The sequence below is a fragment of the Paroedura picta genome, chromosome 7, assembly GCF_049243985.1.
Source record: "Paroedura picta isolate Pp20150507F chromosome 7, Ppicta_v3.0, whole genome shotgun sequence".
NCBI lineage: Eukaryota > Metazoa > Chordata > Lepidosauria > Squamata > Gekkonidae > Paroedura > Paroedura picta.
The window spans coordinates 81,853,742-81,874,909 of record NC_135375.1 but is presented as its reverse complement, the minus strand read 5'-3'; the positions used below and the strand labels follow the sequence as shown (position 1 = coordinate 81,874,909).

The 21,168-nt window shown below is 43.8% G+C and overlaps 1 protein-coding gene across 5 annotated transcripts in view; it reads right to left on the bottom strand.

Moving 5' to 3' along the window:
* Nucleotides 1-21,168, bottom strand: part of FOCAD (focadhesin) — a 214,120-nt gene that overhangs the window by 80,664 nt on the left and 112,288 nt on the right. For all 5 annotated transcript variants that reach the window (XR_013232617.1, XR_013232618.1, XR_013232619.1 and 2 more), the window contains 8 exons: nt 18,357-18,595; nt 16,863-16,952; nt 5,743-5,890; nt 5,529-5,648; nt 4,845-4,967; nt 3,557-3,634; nt 1,526-1,597; nt 343-445 (listed from right to left, as the gene is read on the bottom strand). Coding sequence is in view for 2 of the 5 variants with exons in the window: in XM_077345182.1 (XP_077201297.1) it covers nt 343-445; nt 1,526-1,597; nt 3,557-3,634; nt 4,845-4,967; nt 5,529-5,648; nt 5,743-5,890; nt 16,863-16,952; nt 18,357-18,595 (973 nt within the window). In the remaining 3 variants the exon portion in view is untranslated. The remainder of the gene's footprint in view (nt 1-342; nt 446-1,525; nt 1,598-3,556; nt 3,635-4,844; nt 4,968-5,528; nt 5,649-5,742; nt 5,891-16,862; nt 16,953-18,356; nt 18,596-21,168) is intronic.

Genomic DNA, 21,168 nt, shown 5'->3' with positions numbered 1-21,168 from the left:
GTATTTCAGCTGTCTTATCAATTTCCATAAATTAGCCAAGACTTTCTACTAACAAGGGCTTTTGGGCTTGACCTCAATTTTTAAGGCACTGATTGCGGTTTTTAACATCCTGCTCTTCTGTGACTATAACCCTTTAATTCATGTTTTGAAGTGCTTTTATTGTTCACATCTGTATGCTAATATCTTGTAAGGCCCTTTTTTGTAGGGAGCCTGGTGACAGCACAGCCTAAGAGACAAGTTCATATATAACATCACATCACAGAAGAGCACACAATCCAGTTATTAGAATTTGTCCTCACACCCACAAGAGACTTGAAGCATATGTAATGAACGTTGCCTTACCAGAGGCTCGGCTGTGGGTTGCAGACACACTGGAGAGATGCAGGTGCCCCAAAAGCCAGGCTGCATTTGTCTGTAGGCCAATCACTCCAGAAAAGCTGATCACCTGCAGGAACAACCATCATACATGTACTGACATCATGGCTTCCTTAGTCTGGGTAGCACCAAGGAATGTTATATCAGGAAGAAGAGAAGTACACAATTCATTTCCATTCTCTAAACCCCACTAGGGCATCCAAAATAGAGACATGCATGTTGATTACTGATTTAGATAATGGGACTTCTGCATCCTGAGTATACAAAGGGCCTTCTCATTTGTGATACCAACATTTGGAGGCTCCTTCCCTAGGGAGATTTGTTTGTTTCTTTCTATTGGGGTCCTTTGCCAGTGGGTGAAGACTTTTTTGTTTTGTTTAGCAGCCCTCCAGTAATGGTTATTGGCCCTCCTCTTTGGTTCTGGTCTTGTTTAAGTGTTCTCACTGAACCACTTTATAATTTCAAAGGTTGTTTATAATTCTTCAAATGTGTTGAGGTTTTTACATGCGTTGCTTTGGAGACTCTAACTGGGTGCAAAGGCACCATAAAATGTTTAAATAAATAATTAAACCTAAATGTAATTCTGCCTTTACTGTGAAATGAAGGGGGGGGGGGGAGCAGTCAGATTGTGGTGGCTCAGGTCCCATCATCACCCAAGTCCACAGGAATATCGTTCCCTGAATACCCTTTAAAAAAACACTAGGGGAAAAAGCACCTACAGATATCACCACATGACAACAGTTCAAGTCAGAAAAAGCTGCTGACAGAACAATTCACTCTGCTCTGCCAGAGAAAACCTCCTTAGGCTGAAGAAAGGCCTAATAATTTGCTGAGCATATTAGGCCTTCATGGCTGATGGATAAAGCTAACTATTGTTCCATTCCAAAACTGGAAAAAATGCTTTCTGCCCTTGCCTTCATCCCATGCCTGTGGCTGTTAGGCACCTTCTCCTTTCAGCAGGATGGCAAGGGAGGGGCACAGCTGTCCAGTCACAGCAAGTAGCCCTCAGAAGACTAAAGAAGGAACAGTTAGCAGTGAGCAGCCTGCCCTGAGGTTGTTCTCTCAGCTATTCTTTCACTGTATTAGCGTGGCCCCTTACATCACCATGGGAATTCACAGCCGCATGAAAAGGTAAACTGGGGACTATCACCTGACTCAGGGTTCTGATGACTTCGTTAAGCTTGCTTTGAAACTGAGAAGACTGGATAGCCTCAGATTTCAGCTGTCAAAGAAAAGGAGAAAAAGAAACCAATTATGAGCAACTGAAGGTAAAGCTGAAAAATTAAGTGCTTAAATAGCCACGTGTGTAGTGTGAAAGACAGTCAGCCAGAGATGCAGAATCCATTCGTAGATTTACAACACTTGCATGAAGGTAAGAGCTATTGTTTTATAGCCTTGGAAACATGAGACAAAAGGCATTTTAGTATCACATGGTGCTATAACCCATGGATTTTCCCCTAATAAAACTTTATTCCTGCTTGGAAAATTCTAATAGCAGTGATTTTTAGTGCTGCTTTACAATAAAAGTTATCCTGAAGTTATGTCTCTGCCCAATAAAATGACAGTCTTCTGCAGACTCATTCACTTTCCTTTCTGGAAGCTCAGCGTACTGGGAAGGAGCCCGTTTTGCTTCTTGCGTAGGAACTCTGTGCAGCCTAAGGAACAAGCTCATGATTTCCAATTATGTTTCCCTGTCTCTTCTCCCTTTCTGCTAAGTCTCTCTGTGTACATATGGAAAATCCTACCACCTGGTATTTATTTAGGCCATGTACACTGATGATCCTATTGTTACCAAATGAGCAACACATGTACACTTCCTTGCTGAAGCTCAGAGCAAAAAGAATACTGTGTCCTCAGAGGTCTGGAATCAAAATGAAAAGTGATGAAGCTCCAAAGCAGGCTTAGAAAAGAGAACAGAGGCTACTCACAACCAAAGTTACCAGACAGAGAAATATGTTAGGACATTTCAGTGCAAAATAACACATTTGTCCATCAAGACCAGGACCCGACTCTAGCTAGTCCCATACAGAGCAGTGTGTACCTCAGAAAATAAAGAGGGGGGGGGGGAGATGAAAAGAGGAGAGAAAGAAGAAGGGGAAAATCTGACACATCCTTTTCTGCAATGGGAATTGCCCTGAGCAGTCTAGTTCTGTTAATCCTCAGATCAGTACATCAACTATGGCTTATATGAGAGGGTGCCCAAGGAAAGGTGTTTGTCAAAGGGGCCAGCAGCCATCCCAGGCAATAATTCCCAAGATCAAGTGAGGCTGGGCCGAATCACAACCCAGGGCACACTGCTAGCAGGCAAGAGAGTAAGCAAGCACTTATGGGCATGTTCAGAGTGGCAAGTGCAAGTTGGCACTGTGCTGGCCATGTACAGAATGGCCTGTGTATTGAGAGTGCACAATTTGACGTCAGGAAGGGACGTCTCAGTGATAGGAGTCAAGCACAATAGGGGAGGAGGGAGAAAGTCTGGATGAATTAGAATTAGTATCTCTGATGTGTGGAAGACAGAGCACAAAGAAAATAAGATAAGCATACAGCCTTCATCATGTTGAAATATACAGCCATGGCATACATGGTGCATACCAGCCATCTTGTCTTGGTTGTGCTGGGACTGGTCTCTGTACCAGGATTCTTATAAAGGTCCTGAATACTTGAGTGCCTTCCTTGACGAGCTGGCCATAATCTTGGGAGCTCAGATACTGTAATTCTCAGAGGTTAATCCCAGCCTCATTTTCCACTTAACCATTCAGTTCCATTTTTGCCAAAAGATTCTGTAAAATCTAGTAGACATTTCCAGATCTGGCAAAGGCATTCTGGACAGGTGCTAACCCAAATGGTAAGGAGTGATGCCTACCAAATGGAGGCATGTCAGCCTTGGGAATACTATATAAATGGGAACGGTTGTTTATCAAGGTTAATTACGCCTTCACACTTTAGAATGACTGAGAAATACAACCTAAAGTTGGACTCCGCTGGTAGAAGCAACCATAATACTCCAGCGTCACAAAAACAGGCATTTCCACTGAAAACAAGAAAGCATTATTTGTATAGTATACAATCCAATGTAGGGCACAACATTTCTGATAAAGTGAAACATGCATATGATGAGAGACAGGTAGAAACGAGAGAGACAGAAAGATTGATTGCAGGCAGTTAACTATTTGGCCTACTTTACCTGTATCATGGCTCCTTCAGAACCCACCAATGACACCAGACCATTGACTGCACCTAGCCGTTGCATTGTCGGGGATCCCTGAAACCCAAGCAAAGCCATCCTGTCACAGGCAACCACATTGAGTAGACAAGAACACCCACTTCTTCCAAGGGAGGATGGGTCAGAATAGCCTTTGCCCAACCAACTTTTTGAAATTGGAAACCAACATGCTGCACACAGTACTGAGAAGCAAGCAGCATTATGTGGCATATGTCCCTTCTTTGAAGACCCCCTAAAGAACAGGGCAAACACATGAAAAGCTAACCAATGGCTTAATTTCTAAAAAATGAAAAGTAGCTATGGGAGGCTATAATTGGAGAAGACAAGTGATAGAGGAAGAAGGATGCTTTATTTCCCCTTCAGCTGTACTCTCTATGAAGATCGGGTCCTCCCCCACCCTTGTGGCATCTGGATCCCCCTGGGGCCATCCATCGCCCCAGTTTACATCTGTTGACACTGCTGGGATTAGGAGAGTGAGGAAAATGGGTCTGTCAGGAGTTGTTATGCCTGCCATCTTTATTTTTAAAGGGTGTATTTTATTGGATTGTAATGTAATATCAGCAAGGTGGTAATCTTGCCTCTTATGTGTTTATCGTTGTGAACCGCAATGAGCTGGCTGGTCTGGGAGCTGGTGGTATAAAAAAAATTGATAATAAATAAATGAGACCTTGGAGGCAAAACAGAAAAGCAACTGGGGCAGAACAGCTCTGAGCACAAAAAATAGGCGGGGGGGGGGGAACAGCCTCCACCGGGCCATTTCTCCACTCCCACTGCAGGTTTCCTCACGGGATTTTTCAGTGTGTTCTAGCGTATGAGTAATTCACACAGGATAGTGGGGATCAAAAGGCCTGTCTGTACTCCCTGTGTGGGTTGAGAGAATGTTGTCGGATCAAGGCTGCTCCCAGCCTTCCTTGGTTAAAAAAAACACACACTTGGATTATTTCTAAATAATTTGCTTCTTGGAGATGACTATCATTCCACCAGTGCCTGACTGGGTTAGTGGGTCTGACTAGTACCTGGCAAACCAAAGTTCAAATCCCCACTCTGCCATGGATGACAAAGTCACGCATTTTTAGCCTCACCTACCACACAAAGTTATCATAAGGATAAAAATGAGGCAAGGGGGAAAATATGAGCCACTTTGGTTCCCCCACTGTGGAGAAATATGGCCTATCAATGGAATAGAATAAATTTCAAAAGATCACAAAAAAAAAAAAAAGAAAACCCACACATACATAAAACCATTTACCTCAGCAAGTACAATTTTCATCCAGGCAGGAAGGAGGCGGTTACTCAGGACTTCCGCTTTTCCATGTCCACATACAGATAATCCATGAACAATGCTGCCCAATGCTAGAGCAAAGCCTGAAGTCTGGCATGAAAACAAAAGAAGTAGCTATTTAGAAAATCAATTTGTAATTGTAATTTGTACAGCTTTACATATGTTAGTATTCTATACTTTTCAGGTGATGGACACCTACAAAAATTGTAAATTCTTTAAAAAAATACTAAAAGCTGTCCTGTTCTTTTAGTCAGGTGAAAGAATCAGTAATTTAGACAGCTTGGTGTAGTGGTTAACAGTGTCGGCCTCTAATCTGAAGAACTGGATTAGATTCCCCACTCCTCCACATGCAACCAGCGGGGTGGCCTTGGGCCAGTCACAGTTCTCTCAGAGCTCTTTCAGCCTCACCTACCTCACAGGGTGTCTCTTGTGGGGAGAGGTAGGGTAGGCGATTATAAGCCGCTTTGAGATGCCTTCAGCTAGTGAAAAAAAGGATACAAAGCCCCAGCTGTTCTTTCACTGTCGGCTGATACACAGCTAAGCTAATAAAACACCAAGGACTGTTTTGGCTTAAATGAGGCAGGGAAGAACAATGGAACTGCCACAGAAAACTTTAGCCCCCCAAAAGGGAACACAACTTTTACATACAACCTGCTGATTATTTTCTGCTAATTTCTGCAACTTGTTCATGACATCCTCAGCTTCCGCACCTTCTACAATCCCAACGCTGAAAGCAGACACACAAACACAGGCAACTGAATAAGCAAGAATCTGCAGAAATGAAAGAGGGACATGGAAATTAAAAATGAATCCGTGAACTTTTAAAACTTCTTTTCACATACACAAATGAAGAATATCATTTTACCTCCTGGAATGTTCTGCTTTGATATTCTGAATCATCCAAATATTGACAAAGTTTACGTAGTGAAGCAGAAACATGATCTCGAGCATCAGTTTGACTGCTGTGACTCATTAATGACAGAACAAGTCCTACGCCCAAGATGCATCCAGTGCTTCAAAGATAAGAGAACAGAGGAGTTGTGTTAACCAGGAGAACATTTGAGCCATATTTTGATCATATGCACAGCAAACCCAATTTTTTCCATCACTGCAAGCATATCTGTCAAATTAGACTTGCTTCTACAACTGTTATGGGAAGAATTAATGTTGATACATCTGAGGGCCAGTTAACACACACACATACACATACATTGTCAGTATATGGCAGTCAAGTATTGATCATACAGCCAATGATATAAAGCTATGTCAATGCAATGGATTCCAGGGGCATGTCCAGGCATGTAAGGGGCACGTCCAGGCATGTCTCTAGTTGTCAGCCTGAGTCTCCATAGGAATGCATTGGGATGATGCAATAAGGTGTTGCACCTGTGGCTAATTACCTGAGTGAGTCAGCACTGTTGTGATTGGCTGTTAATCTGTATATATGAAGTGTGCACTGTGTTATTCTGTCTGCCTTCTTCATTGAGAGCTAAGCAGGACATTCTGACACTCTGATGAATGTATTGCTGGATGCTGGATGTAAATAAATCACTGTAAATAATTTGCAACAACTTGGCTGTGTTGGTGAGTGATCTCTTCTCTGCTGGTGGTTGGACCTCTGTCCAAGTAAACAGCGCAAACTCGCAACAGGGTTATGGGCCCAGCACGCTGCGCTAGCGACCGGAGGCACCACCACTGAGGCTGGAAGAGAACTCAGTTGCCTGGAGTTGGATGAAGGTCTGTGGCTACCGAGAGTGACTTGAAGGACGTGCAGAACGCAGGGAAGTCCAGTGAGTCTGAGGATAGCACAGCGGACCAGGCAAGCAGCAGCGGCTCTCAGGAAAAGGCCGAGGAGGTGAGCATTGAGGGAGTCCAGGTGTCTTGGCTAGACGACAGCATGGCATACATGGTGAATGCTCAGCTGGTGGATAAGCTCACCTCAACAAACTATAGTGTGTGGGCACTCCGGATGGAGCACTATCTCACACGAGAGGCTCTGTGGGAGTATGTTTCAGCTCCTCCAGCAGCCCCCACACCAGAAGACGTCAACAAGGACCGGAAAGCCCTGGCGAATATCGTTCTGAGTGTGGCAGATGACCAGCTGATCTTCGTGACTGGCTGTACGACGGCGAAGGCAGCGTGGGACAGCTTGCAGTCGGTATACGTGAGGAGAACGGCAGGGTCCAAGATAGCAACAACAAGGAGGATGTACCGTCTCCGGTTATCTAAGGGAGAGTCGGTGAGAAATCACATCAACACATTGACAGCCTGTTTTCAGCAGCTAGAGAAACAAGGCAAGACGCTCCCAGATGAGGATAAAGTTTACATTCTTCTCTCTTCGTTAAGTGATGATTACAACGTGCTTATCACTTCCTTGGAAAGTCTCGACGCAGACAAGCTGACTCTTGTTTATGTGACGGGTCGTTTGCTCGAGGAACAGGCACGGCAGGACGAGATAAGAACGGTTTCCCCTGGCGCCGGAGGTGTTAAAAGCGAGCAGCAGAGAATCAACGGCTGCGACAGCGTTCCAGAGTTTAGCTCTGGGAGAAAACAACGGCAGAGCCAGGAACAATGTGTTTACAAGGTCCGACGTTGTTATGGTTGTGGCTCTAAGGAACATTTAAAAGCGAATTGCCCAAACAATAGCAAAAAGGCTAAGGGTAAGGATTGTTTGAAGAGGCAGGGAGCATCTTTGGTGGTAACTGAGGGTGGTGGTATTGCTGGGATTTGGTTACTTGATTCAGGCGCCAGCCAGCATTTCTGTGCAGACAAAAAGCTCTTGAAGTCTGTACAGCCTTCCACTCTCAAACATGTAAACTTAGCAGACGGCAGCAGTTCTATAGTCAGCTGCCAGGGTAGTGTAGAATTTTCTGCCCTGGGGTGTGTGTTTGATCACGTTATGCATGTACCCTCGCTTGAAAATAACCTTCTTAGTGTATCCTCATTGGCTAAGCAGGGTTTCACTGTTCAGTTCTTTGGGGACAGGTGTACCATAAGCAAGGGTGATAAAACTCTGGTGCAAGGAGAGATGCATAATGATGTTTACAGGATTGTAAATGAGTCTGCCAAAGCACAAGCGGTCCTGAACAAAAATCCCCATGAGAATTGTATCCACCTTCTTCATAGGCGCCTAGGCCACGCCAGTTTCAATATCATAAACAAAACACTGGCTATGTTAGGCAGGGATGAAGTACAAAAATGTGATGCGTTTTTGGACTGTGATATCTGTAAACAAACCAAATCCAAAGCTTTCCCTGTAGCCAAAAAGAGCTCTAGAATGACTATAAGAGCCTTGGAACTGGTGCACTGTGACGTTATCGGCCCTTATCAGCCTAGTTTATCAAAAAACCGTTTCGCGGTCATTTACACAGATGACTATAGCAGATTCAGCTGGGTGTATATATTGAAACATAAATCCGAGGTGTTTCAGACCACCAAATATTGGCTTAAAAGGGTTGAAAAGCAGCTGTGTTTGGAAATGGCTGCATTCCAAACAGACATGGGAGGCGAATTTATGTCACTAGAGTTCACAAAGTGGCTTAAGGCCAAAGGCATAGAGCATAGGGTGGCAAATGTAGCAACCCCACAGGAAAACGGGCTGGCTGAGAGACGTGGGGCAGTCCTACAAACCATGATGTTATCAATGATAAAAGACTCAGGGTTAAACATGGGGTATTGGGCTGAAGCATTAAAAAATGCATGCTATGTGGTAAACCGTCTATGGACGAGCAGTATACAAAATATACCGTACAGGGTTTTATACTCCAAAAACCCAGACCTAGACCATCTGCGGCTGTTTGGCACTAAAGCCTGGGTAAATGTACCACTAACAAAACGTAGAAAAGGGAAGGACAGAGCTCAGAAGCTAACCTTTCTGGGTTATCAAAACAGTATGAAAAGCTATCGGTTTCTAAACCAAAATAATTCCTTGAGCTTCAGTCGCTCAGCTGGTTTTTGCGAGAGTGAGGGCTGGCCAAGGATTCATGCAAATGATTTCCCTGGTAAGGTATCTCTCCCACTAACAGATGGCTCTGAAGGCCAAACTGAAATTAAGCAAGAGGCTACTCCCTCGTCTCCTGCTGACAGGCAAGATTCTGCTCAAGCAGAAGGAGGTGAAAGAGTGATTCCTAGGGTGTCAGAGCGTACCACAAAAGGAAAACCACCTCAGAGGTACGGTTATATCAATAACGTCTATGCTGAACCAGAGAATTATGAAGCAATCATGTCTCTGGACAAGTCTGAGAGAGAGGCCTGGGTTCAGGCAATGGAGACTGAGTACAAATCTTTAATTGAAAATGAAGTGTTTACTTCTATGTGTTTGCCAGCAGGGGAAAAGGTGATATCTTGTAGATGGATTTACAAGCTCAAACAGTTAGCAGACGGCACAATCTTAAGAAAAGCCCGTCTGGTCGCTCGTGGTTTTAGTCAATGTAAACACTTAGACTATGACCAGACATTTGCCAGCACATTACGTGCAGAAACGCTAAGAGTGGCATTGCTAAAGGCAAGCCAAAATCGAATGAGAATACATCATGCAGATTTTGTTACTGCTTACTTGAATGCAAGGGTAACAGAAAACTTATTTATGACCCAGATCCCTGGTTTTGAAGGGGAAGACAAACACAAGGTCTTAAAAATAAACAAGGCGTTGTATGGACTTCATCAATCAGCATTTTTATGGAGAAAATGTCTTGATGAGGCACTACTCAGTGTTGGTTTCAAACAATGTATAGGTGACGTATGCATGTATAAAATACAGTTGTTTGGGTCTAATTGCTATTTGCTGTGTTTCGTGGATGATTTAGCATTTCTGTACAACACAGAGCAACAAGTTGATTGGTTTGTGAAAACAACAGAACAACTGTTTAAGGTCAAGCATCTGGGCAATGTGGAGAATTACTTAGGTGTTGACATATCCCAGGATGGCCAGGGTGGCTATGAAATGTTCCAAGGGAAGAAAATACTAAAGTTACTGGAGAGGTTTAACATGTTAGAAGCGAAAGCTGTAAATTCTCCAATAACCACTAGCTATCTAAAAGACCCAGAGGGTGCGATGTTGGAAGATGTGACAACCTTCCAATCGCTTGTGGGATCTTTGCTATATATAGCTACTTGGTGTAGGCCAGATATATACTATGCCACGCATTTGTTGTGTCAGCGATGTTCCTGTCCAACAATGAGAGACTGGGTGGCAGCAAAGCGCATACTTAGATATCTTAAAGGTACGGTACACCTTAAGCTATCTCTAAGTGTGGATAATAATCCAAGGGTGTGGGCGTTTAGTGATGCAAGTTGGGGTGACCTCAATGGAAAATCCACATCAGGGATTGCAATTTATGTGTCTGGTGCTCTAATAATTTGGAAAGCATTGAAACAATCACACGTGGCCACAAGTACATGTGAGGCTGAGTTTTCTGCTTTAAGTGAATTGTGCTTACAGGTTGAATGGTTAAATCAAGTCTTAATAGATTTTGACATTAATGCACCATTGCCAATAAAGGTGTATTGTGACAGTACGGCAGCAACCCAGCTGGCTGTTGACAAAGGGATAAAATCCCGCAGTAAACATATAACCATTCGTTACCAGAATGTAAGAGAAACTGTAAAGAAGAACTTAGTAACATTGGAACATTGCAAATCGGAAAACAATGTAGCAGATATCTTTACAAAGGCACTAAGTGTGGATAGATTTATCCAACTGTGCAAAGCCTTGCGCATGGTGGCTGAAGGGGAAAGTGACACATCCAGGAGTGATCAATACATGCCTGAGGAGGTGTGTCAGTATATGGCAGTCAAGTATTGATCATACAGCCAATGATATAAAGCTATGTCAATGCAATGGATTCCAGGGGCATGTCCAGGCATGTAAGGGGCACGTCCAGGCATGTCTCTAGTTGTCAGCCTGAGTCTCCATAGGAATGCATTGGGATGATGCAATAAGGTGTTGCACCTGTGGCTAATTACCTGAGTGAGTCAGCACTGTTGTGATTGGCTGTTAATCTGTATATATGAAGTGTGCACTGTGTTATTCTGTCTGCCTTCTTCATTGAGAGCTAAGCAGGACATTCTGACACTCTGATGAATGTATTGCTGGATGCTGGATGTAAATAAATCACTGTAAATAATTTGCAACAACTTGGCTGTGTTGGTGAGTGATCTCTTCTCTGCTGGTGGTTGGACCTCTGTCCAAGTAAACAGCGCAAACTCGCAACATACATGTCACTAGAATGCTCTTTGCTGCTGAATGGAAAAACTGGCTTAACTAAAAATTATGTTTCAGTTGAATTTGAGTAATGTGAAAGTTTTGCATGATTATTTGCAACACCTCATTCAAATATGTTAGTTACCATATGGCAGAAATCAAGCAATGACCTTTCACATGTGAAGTGGCCCTAAGTCTTGATTCCGACATTACTCTTCCAGGGTGGGAACCACTCCAAGGTGGTCCCTGTAATCATAATGAAAGTACCATTGCCCTGCCTGATGCCACGTTGGACAGGCAAATGACACCATTACTTCCCATACAACATGGATTGCCTTCATGAAATGAAAGGACAGGGCCTCGGTTTGCACAGTTTATATCTCATGAGGGAAAGAGATTACATCTAGGATTTAGGGGGTCATACTGCCTCGGACCCCTTTGCTGAAAGGCAAGGTTGAGGCTGCATAGGGTCTGTACCCAATTCTCCTCCAAATGTCTTGTGCTTTGCCTAAGCATATAGACGAACACATACAATTGTTTAGCAGGTGTGAAAATTTCCTGGCTCTCCATGTATTTACCACATGTCTATGGCACAGTATGAAGGACCCAACAGAACCCGAGGACATTTATTTATTTGTCATATGGAATGTGTAGCACAGCCAGGAGATCCTAGGATTGTCTGGCAGCCAAGCAAGGGACATTCAGAGGGGTTTTTCCACTGCCTGCCTCTGCATCATGACCTGAGTGTTCCTCGAAGAAACTTCATCCAAATCCTTGGAGGTCTCCCATCCAAATATTAGCCAAACTTCAGGGAAAATGACCACTCCAGCAGCCATTCACATACAACGCTAACAAAAGAACTAAGAATTCTTTCCCACTAGATGGCAGCAGTATGTTAAAGATGGCGCTTGACAATGGACCCCAGGGCCTGTACAATAAGATCTACCGAATGCCTTTCAAAGCTAGCTAGCCTGAAAAATCTGACACTGATTATGTGAGCATTTAAAAACTTTTTTCTAGGATTAGTCATTCTTTTAAAGAACCTGAGAATGTAATGTTTAAAATTAAAATATTCATTTTCTGTTGAAAGACTCTTCTTTCCAAATGGTTAACGACAATTGCCAGAACATCAGGCAATCTGCAGCTAGAGCTAGATAGCTAAAATCGAGGAATGTGTTACAGTGGCTGTTTGAAATCTGGTAGGTGGTGAATGTTCAAGAGCTAAGAGACACATCAGTAACTCGTGGTCCAGCCAGTCACCTGTATTCAATTTCCAGTGTTCACTGATCTATGTCCAAAAAATGAAGGGAAATATAAGATCATTTTCACAAATACATTATATTCATCTGAGATTCCACAACTGACAAATGAAATGTCAAAACAAGGCACCGGATATAGCTGATATACACCTGAAAGCTCAGATATGAAAGTGCTGATTCTAGCAAAAATATTCAATTTGTCACTAAAATTAGGTGCCTTACAGGAAGACTAGGAGACAGTTAATGCAACATCAATATTTACAAAGGGATAGGAGAGCCAGGAAATGGCAGGCCCATTGCATTTTCACCTGTCACCATTATTTAAGCCGGAATTATTAAAAATATAGAAAAAGCCTCGCTGAGGAAAATGTATATGCCTTCGGCAAAGGGAAGTCCTGTCTGACCAACCTATCAGAATTAACTTGCAGATGTCAACAGATGTCTAGATAGGGGTGATCTGGAAGCAGCCATAGACTTACAAACGCTTTTGACAACATTCCTCAGCAAATTTTGCAGTGATGCCTTGAAAGACTGGTCCTTTTATAGATCTGTAACTCATGAAACAACAGGAGGAAGAGGGCAGGAGAAGAGCCTTCTCTAATATAGCAGTAAGCTATTCCGATTACAGATTGGAGCTGGTACTATTTTACTTCTTCATAAATTATTGAGAGTCAGTCATTAATAGGAGAGAGCTAAGTTAGCAGATGACATCCAATTATTCAAGACACTGAAAGCCCAACTAGACTGCAACAAACGCTGAAAAAGTATTTTCAGATTAGGAGAACAGATAGTAAAATGGAAAATCAGATTCAATATATGTGTAAAATGATGATTTGGAGGCAAATAAATTCTAAAAAGGATTTCCATGTTTGGCCAGGGTTGAAGTAAGGGCCAATGAGGGTTTATAAACCAAGGAATAAGTATTTGATGTGTTTCCTTTGGAAAATATTTATCAGACAAAGCAATAGAGCTGGATTGAAGGACAGACAGTGGCAGAAGATTGTGGGAAGAGATGAAGTGAAACAAGCTACACAGGCAGCCACAAGACGGCAACAACACTGATTTTGTGCTACTCTTTCATCATATTACGAAAGAGATGAATTGGCGCAGGAAGATCCACCATATACTCACAAATATTTCACTCCATGTACAGTCCAATGAGGGCTTTTATTTATTCTACTAGCCCCCACCCTCAACACACACACATACCTAAGAGAGAAAAGATTCTTAATCATTCATCTGCTTTAGACTATTGTCTCTGTGCTTCCATCTGCTCTTGGCTGGCAGGGAAGACTAATTTGGCTAGGACTGCAAAGCTTTTATCTTCGGCTACACGGGCACTCAAACATGAAGCAGTGGGTACTGCAAAGCGATGTGGCGGATACAGCTTCCCTTTTCACCATATGGGCCTTGTCCTATGCCAGGGAAGGGCAGAGCAGTGCCAATCTGATTCTAAACTAAGCTCTTCTCAGATTATAGCGAGGGCTGCCTCAACTGGCTGCCAAAGAAAAGTCTAAGTTCCATGCCAAGGAAACAAAGAACCTGCACATGGTTCCATATATCTCCATGTCTGGATATTACGTCCTGCTTCCAAGAGAAAGCTTGTTCAGAGCACTGGGAAGCAGCTGCAGGCCAAGAGAGCAGGCGGGCAGATTAGCAGCTTGCTGGTACAGTGGTAGCTAGTCCTACAAAGAAGGAGGACATTCAGAAGTAAGAGCATGGGGGAATATTGATTGATTAGGCTTCATGTACCATCAACATGGGAGGGAAGATCTCAGAAGCTAAGCAGGGATGTTGGGTGGCAGACCACCAGGAAATCACAGAGCTGGAAGGGGCCATCTAGTCCAACCCACTGCTCAATGCAAGATCAGCCTAAAGCAACCAGGGTAAGTTTCTGTCCAGCCACTGGAACTGTTCTGCAGAGGCAAACTGCCCTCTGTTTCTCAGTTGCTTAGAAAGCTCCTTGCTGTGGTTATAAGCCAGTTACAACTTGACAGCACTTAAATACGTACATGCATCAATCTAGTATGCAGGATCAGGGTGGGTAACAGTGACTTGTACACAATAACATGGGTAACACCACTGACAGGGTTTCTTTGCAGATGCAGTGCAGTGGCAATGGGGCTTTCACATGGGGGGCTGCTCAACACTTGCCCTGCCCTGGTTGTAAATTTTGAATGTTAAAAACCACCCTATGACAAAATGGTATCACGCAAACCACCATTTGCCCTATCTGCCCTAAAGGCCACTAGTACCACCTCAGAACACTCAAGACCAACTTTGTCCTAAATGGGCTTTGGCATCTTCAACAACTTCCTAACCTTTTTGTTTCTTCCTTGGACACCTGGAGCCTAAGTTTGCTGCTCAACGGCTCCAAGTAAACTTTCCTTCATCTCTCCTTTATACCCCCCTCCAGCTGTTAATTTAACAGGATAGTTCTTCCAGATAAAAGCTCTGCAAGAGGCAGCTGCTCCTGCAGCTCAGCTGGTATTGTCAATACACACGCATTTGAGCAACAGGCTCCAGAGCAGCTAGAATTGGCGGAACGTCACACCGCCACCAAGAAGAGCTTTCCAAAAAGCTGCTCATTAATGCCGGCATGAAGCGGCCTAAACAAGGTAAGCTGATCTCCCCATCCTGTTCTGGCCTGCTGGTCTCTCTCAAGAGAACAAGATGTTCTCCACCTAGCATCTACATCCACACAACAGCTGTTAACGAGTGGCTTACTGTTAAGATCTTGAAAGGTCAGGATAATGCCTTACGTTTCCACAGGTGCAAGACATTTATGAGACAGAGCACAAAGAGTGATATATTCAAGATCTTCCCATTTGTGAAGAAAAAGTAATGTATATGTCTAAAATCAGGATGCCGGTGTGGCGTGGTGGTTAAATTGCTGGACTAAGATCCGGGAGGCACAAATTCAAATTCCCCCTCTGCCAATGGATTCCTGCCGAATGACTCCAGGCTTGTCACGCATTCAGCCTAAACTACCTCCCAGCGTTCCTGGGATAAAACAGAAGAGAGGAGAATGATGCAGGTGGTTTCGAATCCCCACTGAGGGGAAAGATGGGATATAAATGAAGAAAATGAAAATAATTCAAATGCTACAAATGAGTCAGACAGCTTTGTGGTATGTTATTTTTCTTAAATTGGGGTGTTCCTTGCTTCAAGAGCTTTCTTGATTGGTGCGCTCGCGGAAAAACCACGTCCGTCAAATAATAAAGAAAACATTCGTTTTCCTATAGAGATGGCCTTAGCAGAGGAAAATGCAAGCAGGGAAGCAGCCCCAAGGAAAGGCATCTCTGGCCACAGTTCAACATGGAACTTGTGATTTCTAAGAAACAATCAGATTGCCACAAACTGCCATGAAAGCCCCATGTGCAAAGTAATTCCATAAATCTTTCTGGTGGTGGCAACCCTGATTTTATTTTTATTCACAAGGCGTACTGCCTGAACCCCAGAGTGGGGAACTCTGCTTACGTGTCTCTTGCAGCCACTTCACACCCACTAACCTTTTACAGCAAGCAAATTATAGAGCCAACACATCTCTGCTTCTATGAAAAAAACCCAGGAAGTCCAGTTGTGAGGGACACAGTACGTTCCCTCGGTATGCCTGCAGATGAAGCTCACAAATCCTGGTCACATGTCATGGCGTACACTGTGTGTCGATGGTCAAAGGGTCATGGCAGCCACTCTCTCAGCCAAAGCACTCATTTTGTTGCCCCTGGCTAATAACAGCAGCATCTCTAGAAGAATCTATTGTACAAGTCTGTTTCGAAGATAAAACGGGGGGAGGGCCTGGGGGATGTCACACTGAGCTCCTTAGGGAGAGTGGATAAAAATGTAACAAATAACTGTGTGCCTCAAGTGACACAGGAAAGGAACATGAGATGGGGAGAAGACGTGCTGTTTTGTCATGGTGCTTTTTAAGCAGTGTGGTGTAATGGTTAGAGCAGGCTTTCTCAATCAGGGTTTTGTGAAGCCCTGGATAGGCGTCCTGAATGGATGGGTGTTAATTCATTTTTTATATATATTTTTAAATACGTAAAATATTTGTTGGGTTATATGTCCATATATGGTCAAGTTGACCCATCACCCCTCCCAAAATGGGCAACGATGGGCCTGAAGAGGGTGGGGAGGGGTCCCGGGTGGGTATGTACATGGCTATGCTCCCCAACCGTATTCTGCATGACTGCGCCTCTTCTGGGGTTTCTCAAAGCCTGAAGAATATTTCATGGGTTCCTCAAAAGGAAAAAAAGTTGAGAAAGGCTGTTCAAGAATAAGGTTTATTTGTTTTCTCCTGTTTACACTTGTCCCCCTCTTATAAGGAGATCAGTATGCTCTACCTAAAGTAATCCTGTTTTATCATCATAACATCCTTTGGGGCAAATTAGACTGAGATTTATATGGCTGGTTCAAATTCTCTCTGTGAATCTGTACGGCTGAGCTGAACTAGGTCATCCTTGCATCACCATACTGGTGTGTTCATGTCAAAATGCAGGCAATTATATAATGTATACTTACTTATATTCTAGACTTGTGTCAAAGCAGCATTCCTCTAATGTATCCAGGGACTTCATCAAAAGTAGATCCGTTTGCTTGCCGGATACCTCGCTGCAATAAATCAACCCAAGACATGCTTTTCTGAGCTTCATTTTCTCATCTTGTGGAGCTGTGACTCAGTGGCAGCGCATCTGCTTGGTATTCAAAGTTTTTGAATCATGCTAAAGTGCTTGTGCAGAAGGCATTGTTCAGTGAACTGATGTAGCTTTTCTCTACCTTAACACAATTCACATGTTGTGTAATTGCAGGACTGACATATACAGCCAGTAGCCACCAGTGACAACTACCTGCAGTGAACTTCTCTAACTATAAGTGACCCTAAATTATTGAGAAGGGATGGGCCTTCAAACATTGATCAGAATGGACAAGCATCTTTCACCTGACCACAGCTGAGACACAGAAACCATCAACTCACTAAAAACATGAGCCTGTTCTCTGTGCTACAATCAGCACAGAGATACAGGGCATCTATTTAAGCCATACTTCCCACTAAGAGATAGTGGAGACAGATGATGGTGAAGGGGATCAGCTCTCTGGTTCCTCAGCTCTCTGAGGAAGCCCTCCCTCTACCAGTAATGCAGGTTGAAGTTGTAAAGAGAGGTGGCACAATTAACATAAGAACATAAGAAGAAACTTCCTGGATCAGACTAGTGGTACATCTAGTCCAGGGCCAAATCTGCACTGGGATTTTATCCCCAATGACCCCCAATTAAAAAAAATTCATCTACATGTTATTCAATTTCCATTTTGATATTTAGCGCTTTAAATTTTCCCTGTGCAACATGATCTGTGATGACATTACCTTTTCCCCGCAATATCCAGGAGCAGATATAACCCCCCCCCCCGCATTCTGTAATGGTACAAACATCTCTGATCAGAATTCTATGGGTTAATATACGTGATGGCTTCTCCCATTACATTCAGGTTGTGGGAGCTGCTGCCACAGAAGCTCCTTCGCAGGCCATGAAGACAGTGCCACAACCCTGTGTCGTTTGGAGGGTCCTCATACCAAGGTTGCTCCTCACAGCAGCAAATGCCCATTCTAAGAACAAACTGGCCTGGAAAAGAACCACACCAGGACTGCCGCAAACACAGCCTGGAGCTGTTTGTTTTTGTTAAATACTAACTAGGGTTTCTTTTCTAACAGAAAGGTGCCAACAGTCCCCAATGTAACATGTAAGATGGCTCTGCAAACACTGCATCATTCTGGAGGGGACCACAATCAAAATACCGGAGCAAATATCCAATATGTTCCAGTGAAATAACTCAGAGAGATGCAGGAGATGGGAGCTCAAGAGCCATAATACCCAAGAGATTGTGAAATAATCTTTCCGAAAGCCTTGGGAACTGTTAAGTACAGAAATCTAAACATGTTGCTCTGCATCATTTAAATGCCTCACATGGGAAGGCAGGGAAAAGTTATTTACACACCTGCCCGTACAAGATAATCCGTACCTGACTTTCTCTTCACACAGCCGTGAGATAAACATCCCCAAGGCAAGGCCCATGTGAATTTGAACAGCCTGAGACTCATCAGCATTCGGTTTCCCAGGAAGCATGGCAACCAGCATATTCAGGACTTCCTCCACCTTCTCCTTGTAGGATACAATCAAAACCGGCACCAAGAGAGACAATGCCATTGCTGCGCAGGAACGTGCAATGGCACTGGCGGTGTTTTCACCTGAGTAAGATTTCTAGGAGACAAAATGATTTTTTAAAATTGCTTCTTATCCTTTTCCTCCTTTGAAGAACATTAATCCTACTGCCCAGAATTATAGGAAATCTAAAAACGAAATGACTGCATGTTTCATTGAGACAGCACCACTCCCTGGAGCTTTGCTGCCTAGTTATTTGTTTTCAGATCCTGAAATAAGCAATTAATATGCTTTCAACGGAGAAAATACAAGTTTTCTTTTTAAAAAATCTCTCTTGGAAAAAAAAAGGCAGATGGAACTGAATGACCCTGTTTCTGTATATGTAAATAAAAATGTCACTGTGAACGTTAATTAATCCCATAATTATAGCTTTAGTGGAATTTACCAAGAAGCCATTGGGGAGGGGGACAAGGGAAGGGCAATATGGCACAGAGCATAGGGATGCGTCAAGCACAGGAATATTTGATGCTCCTGCCGAAATGGCAAATACTGAATGCGGTGAGGTTAGGCCACCCGAATTGTTAAGACTCATTATTCATCAGAGAACATTTACAAAAAAGATTTTGGGATCACCCCATCTCCTAGCCACTATGTGATTACAAGGAAAAAGCAAGACATGCCTTACATAGCAATGCACACTTACAAGCAAACCGAAGAACGCAACTGAATCAATACGAAATGGGAAGGAAAGTGATTTTTTTTCTTTCCTGAGGCATGTATTAAAAAGGTGGGAAACTTACAATTTACTGTGTATTAATAATTACGCCCCAATTCAGATTGTGGTAGCCCTGCGAGTGTCTCAAGACGTTCATGAGTCAGCCTTGAGGCACAGGGATCTCCCACAATTAAGAACCAGATGGACTCCTCTGGCTGCGCCTCAGAGCATCTATCTTCACAAGAGATGGCAAGAGAATGCCGCCGTTGTTTAGGGACCTACCTAGCAGGAAGCGACATTACAGGGGACTTTTTGTTGCGGCAGCGTTTCCAATACCTACAGCTGGCAACCTCCTTTTATTCTGTGGCCTGCAAGGACACCCAGAGCATTTCAGCACGCTCTGGCAATTAGCTGGGTCACCTGTGGCAAGTAACAATCGCCTCCAGGCAACGTCAAAGCCTCCCTTTTTGTGAAACCGTGGGGGAAGAGAACAAAGCCGCTCGCTCATTCTCCCTTGGCACTCAGAGCCAGCGATTAGGTTAGAATGGAAACAGAAGCGCTCAGTGTGAAGCCTCAGTACTACCGCACTGCCCCTCTTGTTTAACTGGGGGAGCGCCATGGGGATTGTACATTTAGTGCTCTCTCTCTCTCTCTTTCTCCCTCACTCACTGTGAGGGAATCAGAGGTCTGTTTCCACAAGCCAAGGCAGGTGAAAGTGGGGGGGGGGGGGGCTTTTCACTTTGCTGTGAATCCACACACAGGGCGACCGGGCTTAGAATCCGTGCAGGGAGATCGGTAGCAGTGAAGAAGTTACACGGTGAACTTTGGGATCAGGAGCAAAAGAAAAGGAGAACTATTCAGTGGACAGAAAGATTTTTGCAACACGGCATCCAAGACCATAGGAAAATGATTCACACTCCCATCCAACCAGAAATTAGGAGCCACAGAAATGAAACAGCTTTGTTATATTTATTGCAAAAATACACTGCCGTCTCCCCACCCCCTACTCCCTATTCAGTTAAGACTAAAGGGCTTTGTGCTGGCCAAGGCCTCCCTTGGGTGTCATACTTCCTGGGTGAAGCCTATCAAAGGCTAATTATTTCCAGCCATAGGAAAATATCAAAACAGGACTCCCTGACCTAGCCCTGAACCTAATATGAGGCCTTGCAGCCTATCAAACTGACTGAAGATTGATCTAAGGCCTTCCAGCTCTCTGAGACTAGAGCTCTCATCACGTATAAAACAGGGATGCTGCCCAAACGGCATCCCTGTACTGAATTCTTTGCCTCATTCATACATTTAGGTTCATTTATTCCATATAACAACATCCTCATGTCGAACGTTTCCCTGCTATGCCTCACATATCAGCTGATGCTGCATTTCACAAAATAATGATTTCACAATACAAAATGTGTGATTCTAAATGTTATGGGGCCGAAGAGAGATATGACACAGGGGTACCATTTTCATTGGCATCCCCAAACTTCTTTTCCCACACTTCCTTTCTGTGGGGGGGGGGGGGAGATGGACTTCAGCTGTGGCAAAGGCGTTTCAAGCAAATTGATGCCCATATCAAAGACAAACAGAGACAAGCCACAAGCTCAGGTTCCCAGTACTCTTTAGGACTGTGGCTAGAACCTAGATTTCAAGACAGATGGAGCCTGACTCTCCATCCACACCCCATCCTGGCTTCTAAAAGAATAATGGAAGGGATCAGGAAATAGGCACTAGGAAATAACAGCACAAGGCACCATGTTAACCATAGATTGAAGACTGTCTTCCATTCTGTTTCTACCACTCCTGAGCTGCATGTGTTTGACTGTAGCTTGGTGCAGTGGTTAGGAGTGCCAGCTTCTAATCTGGCGAACCAGGTTTGATTCCGTGCTCCTTCACATGCAGCCAACTGAGGGACCTTGGGCTTGCCACAGCATTGAGAAAGCTGTTCTGACCAAGCAGT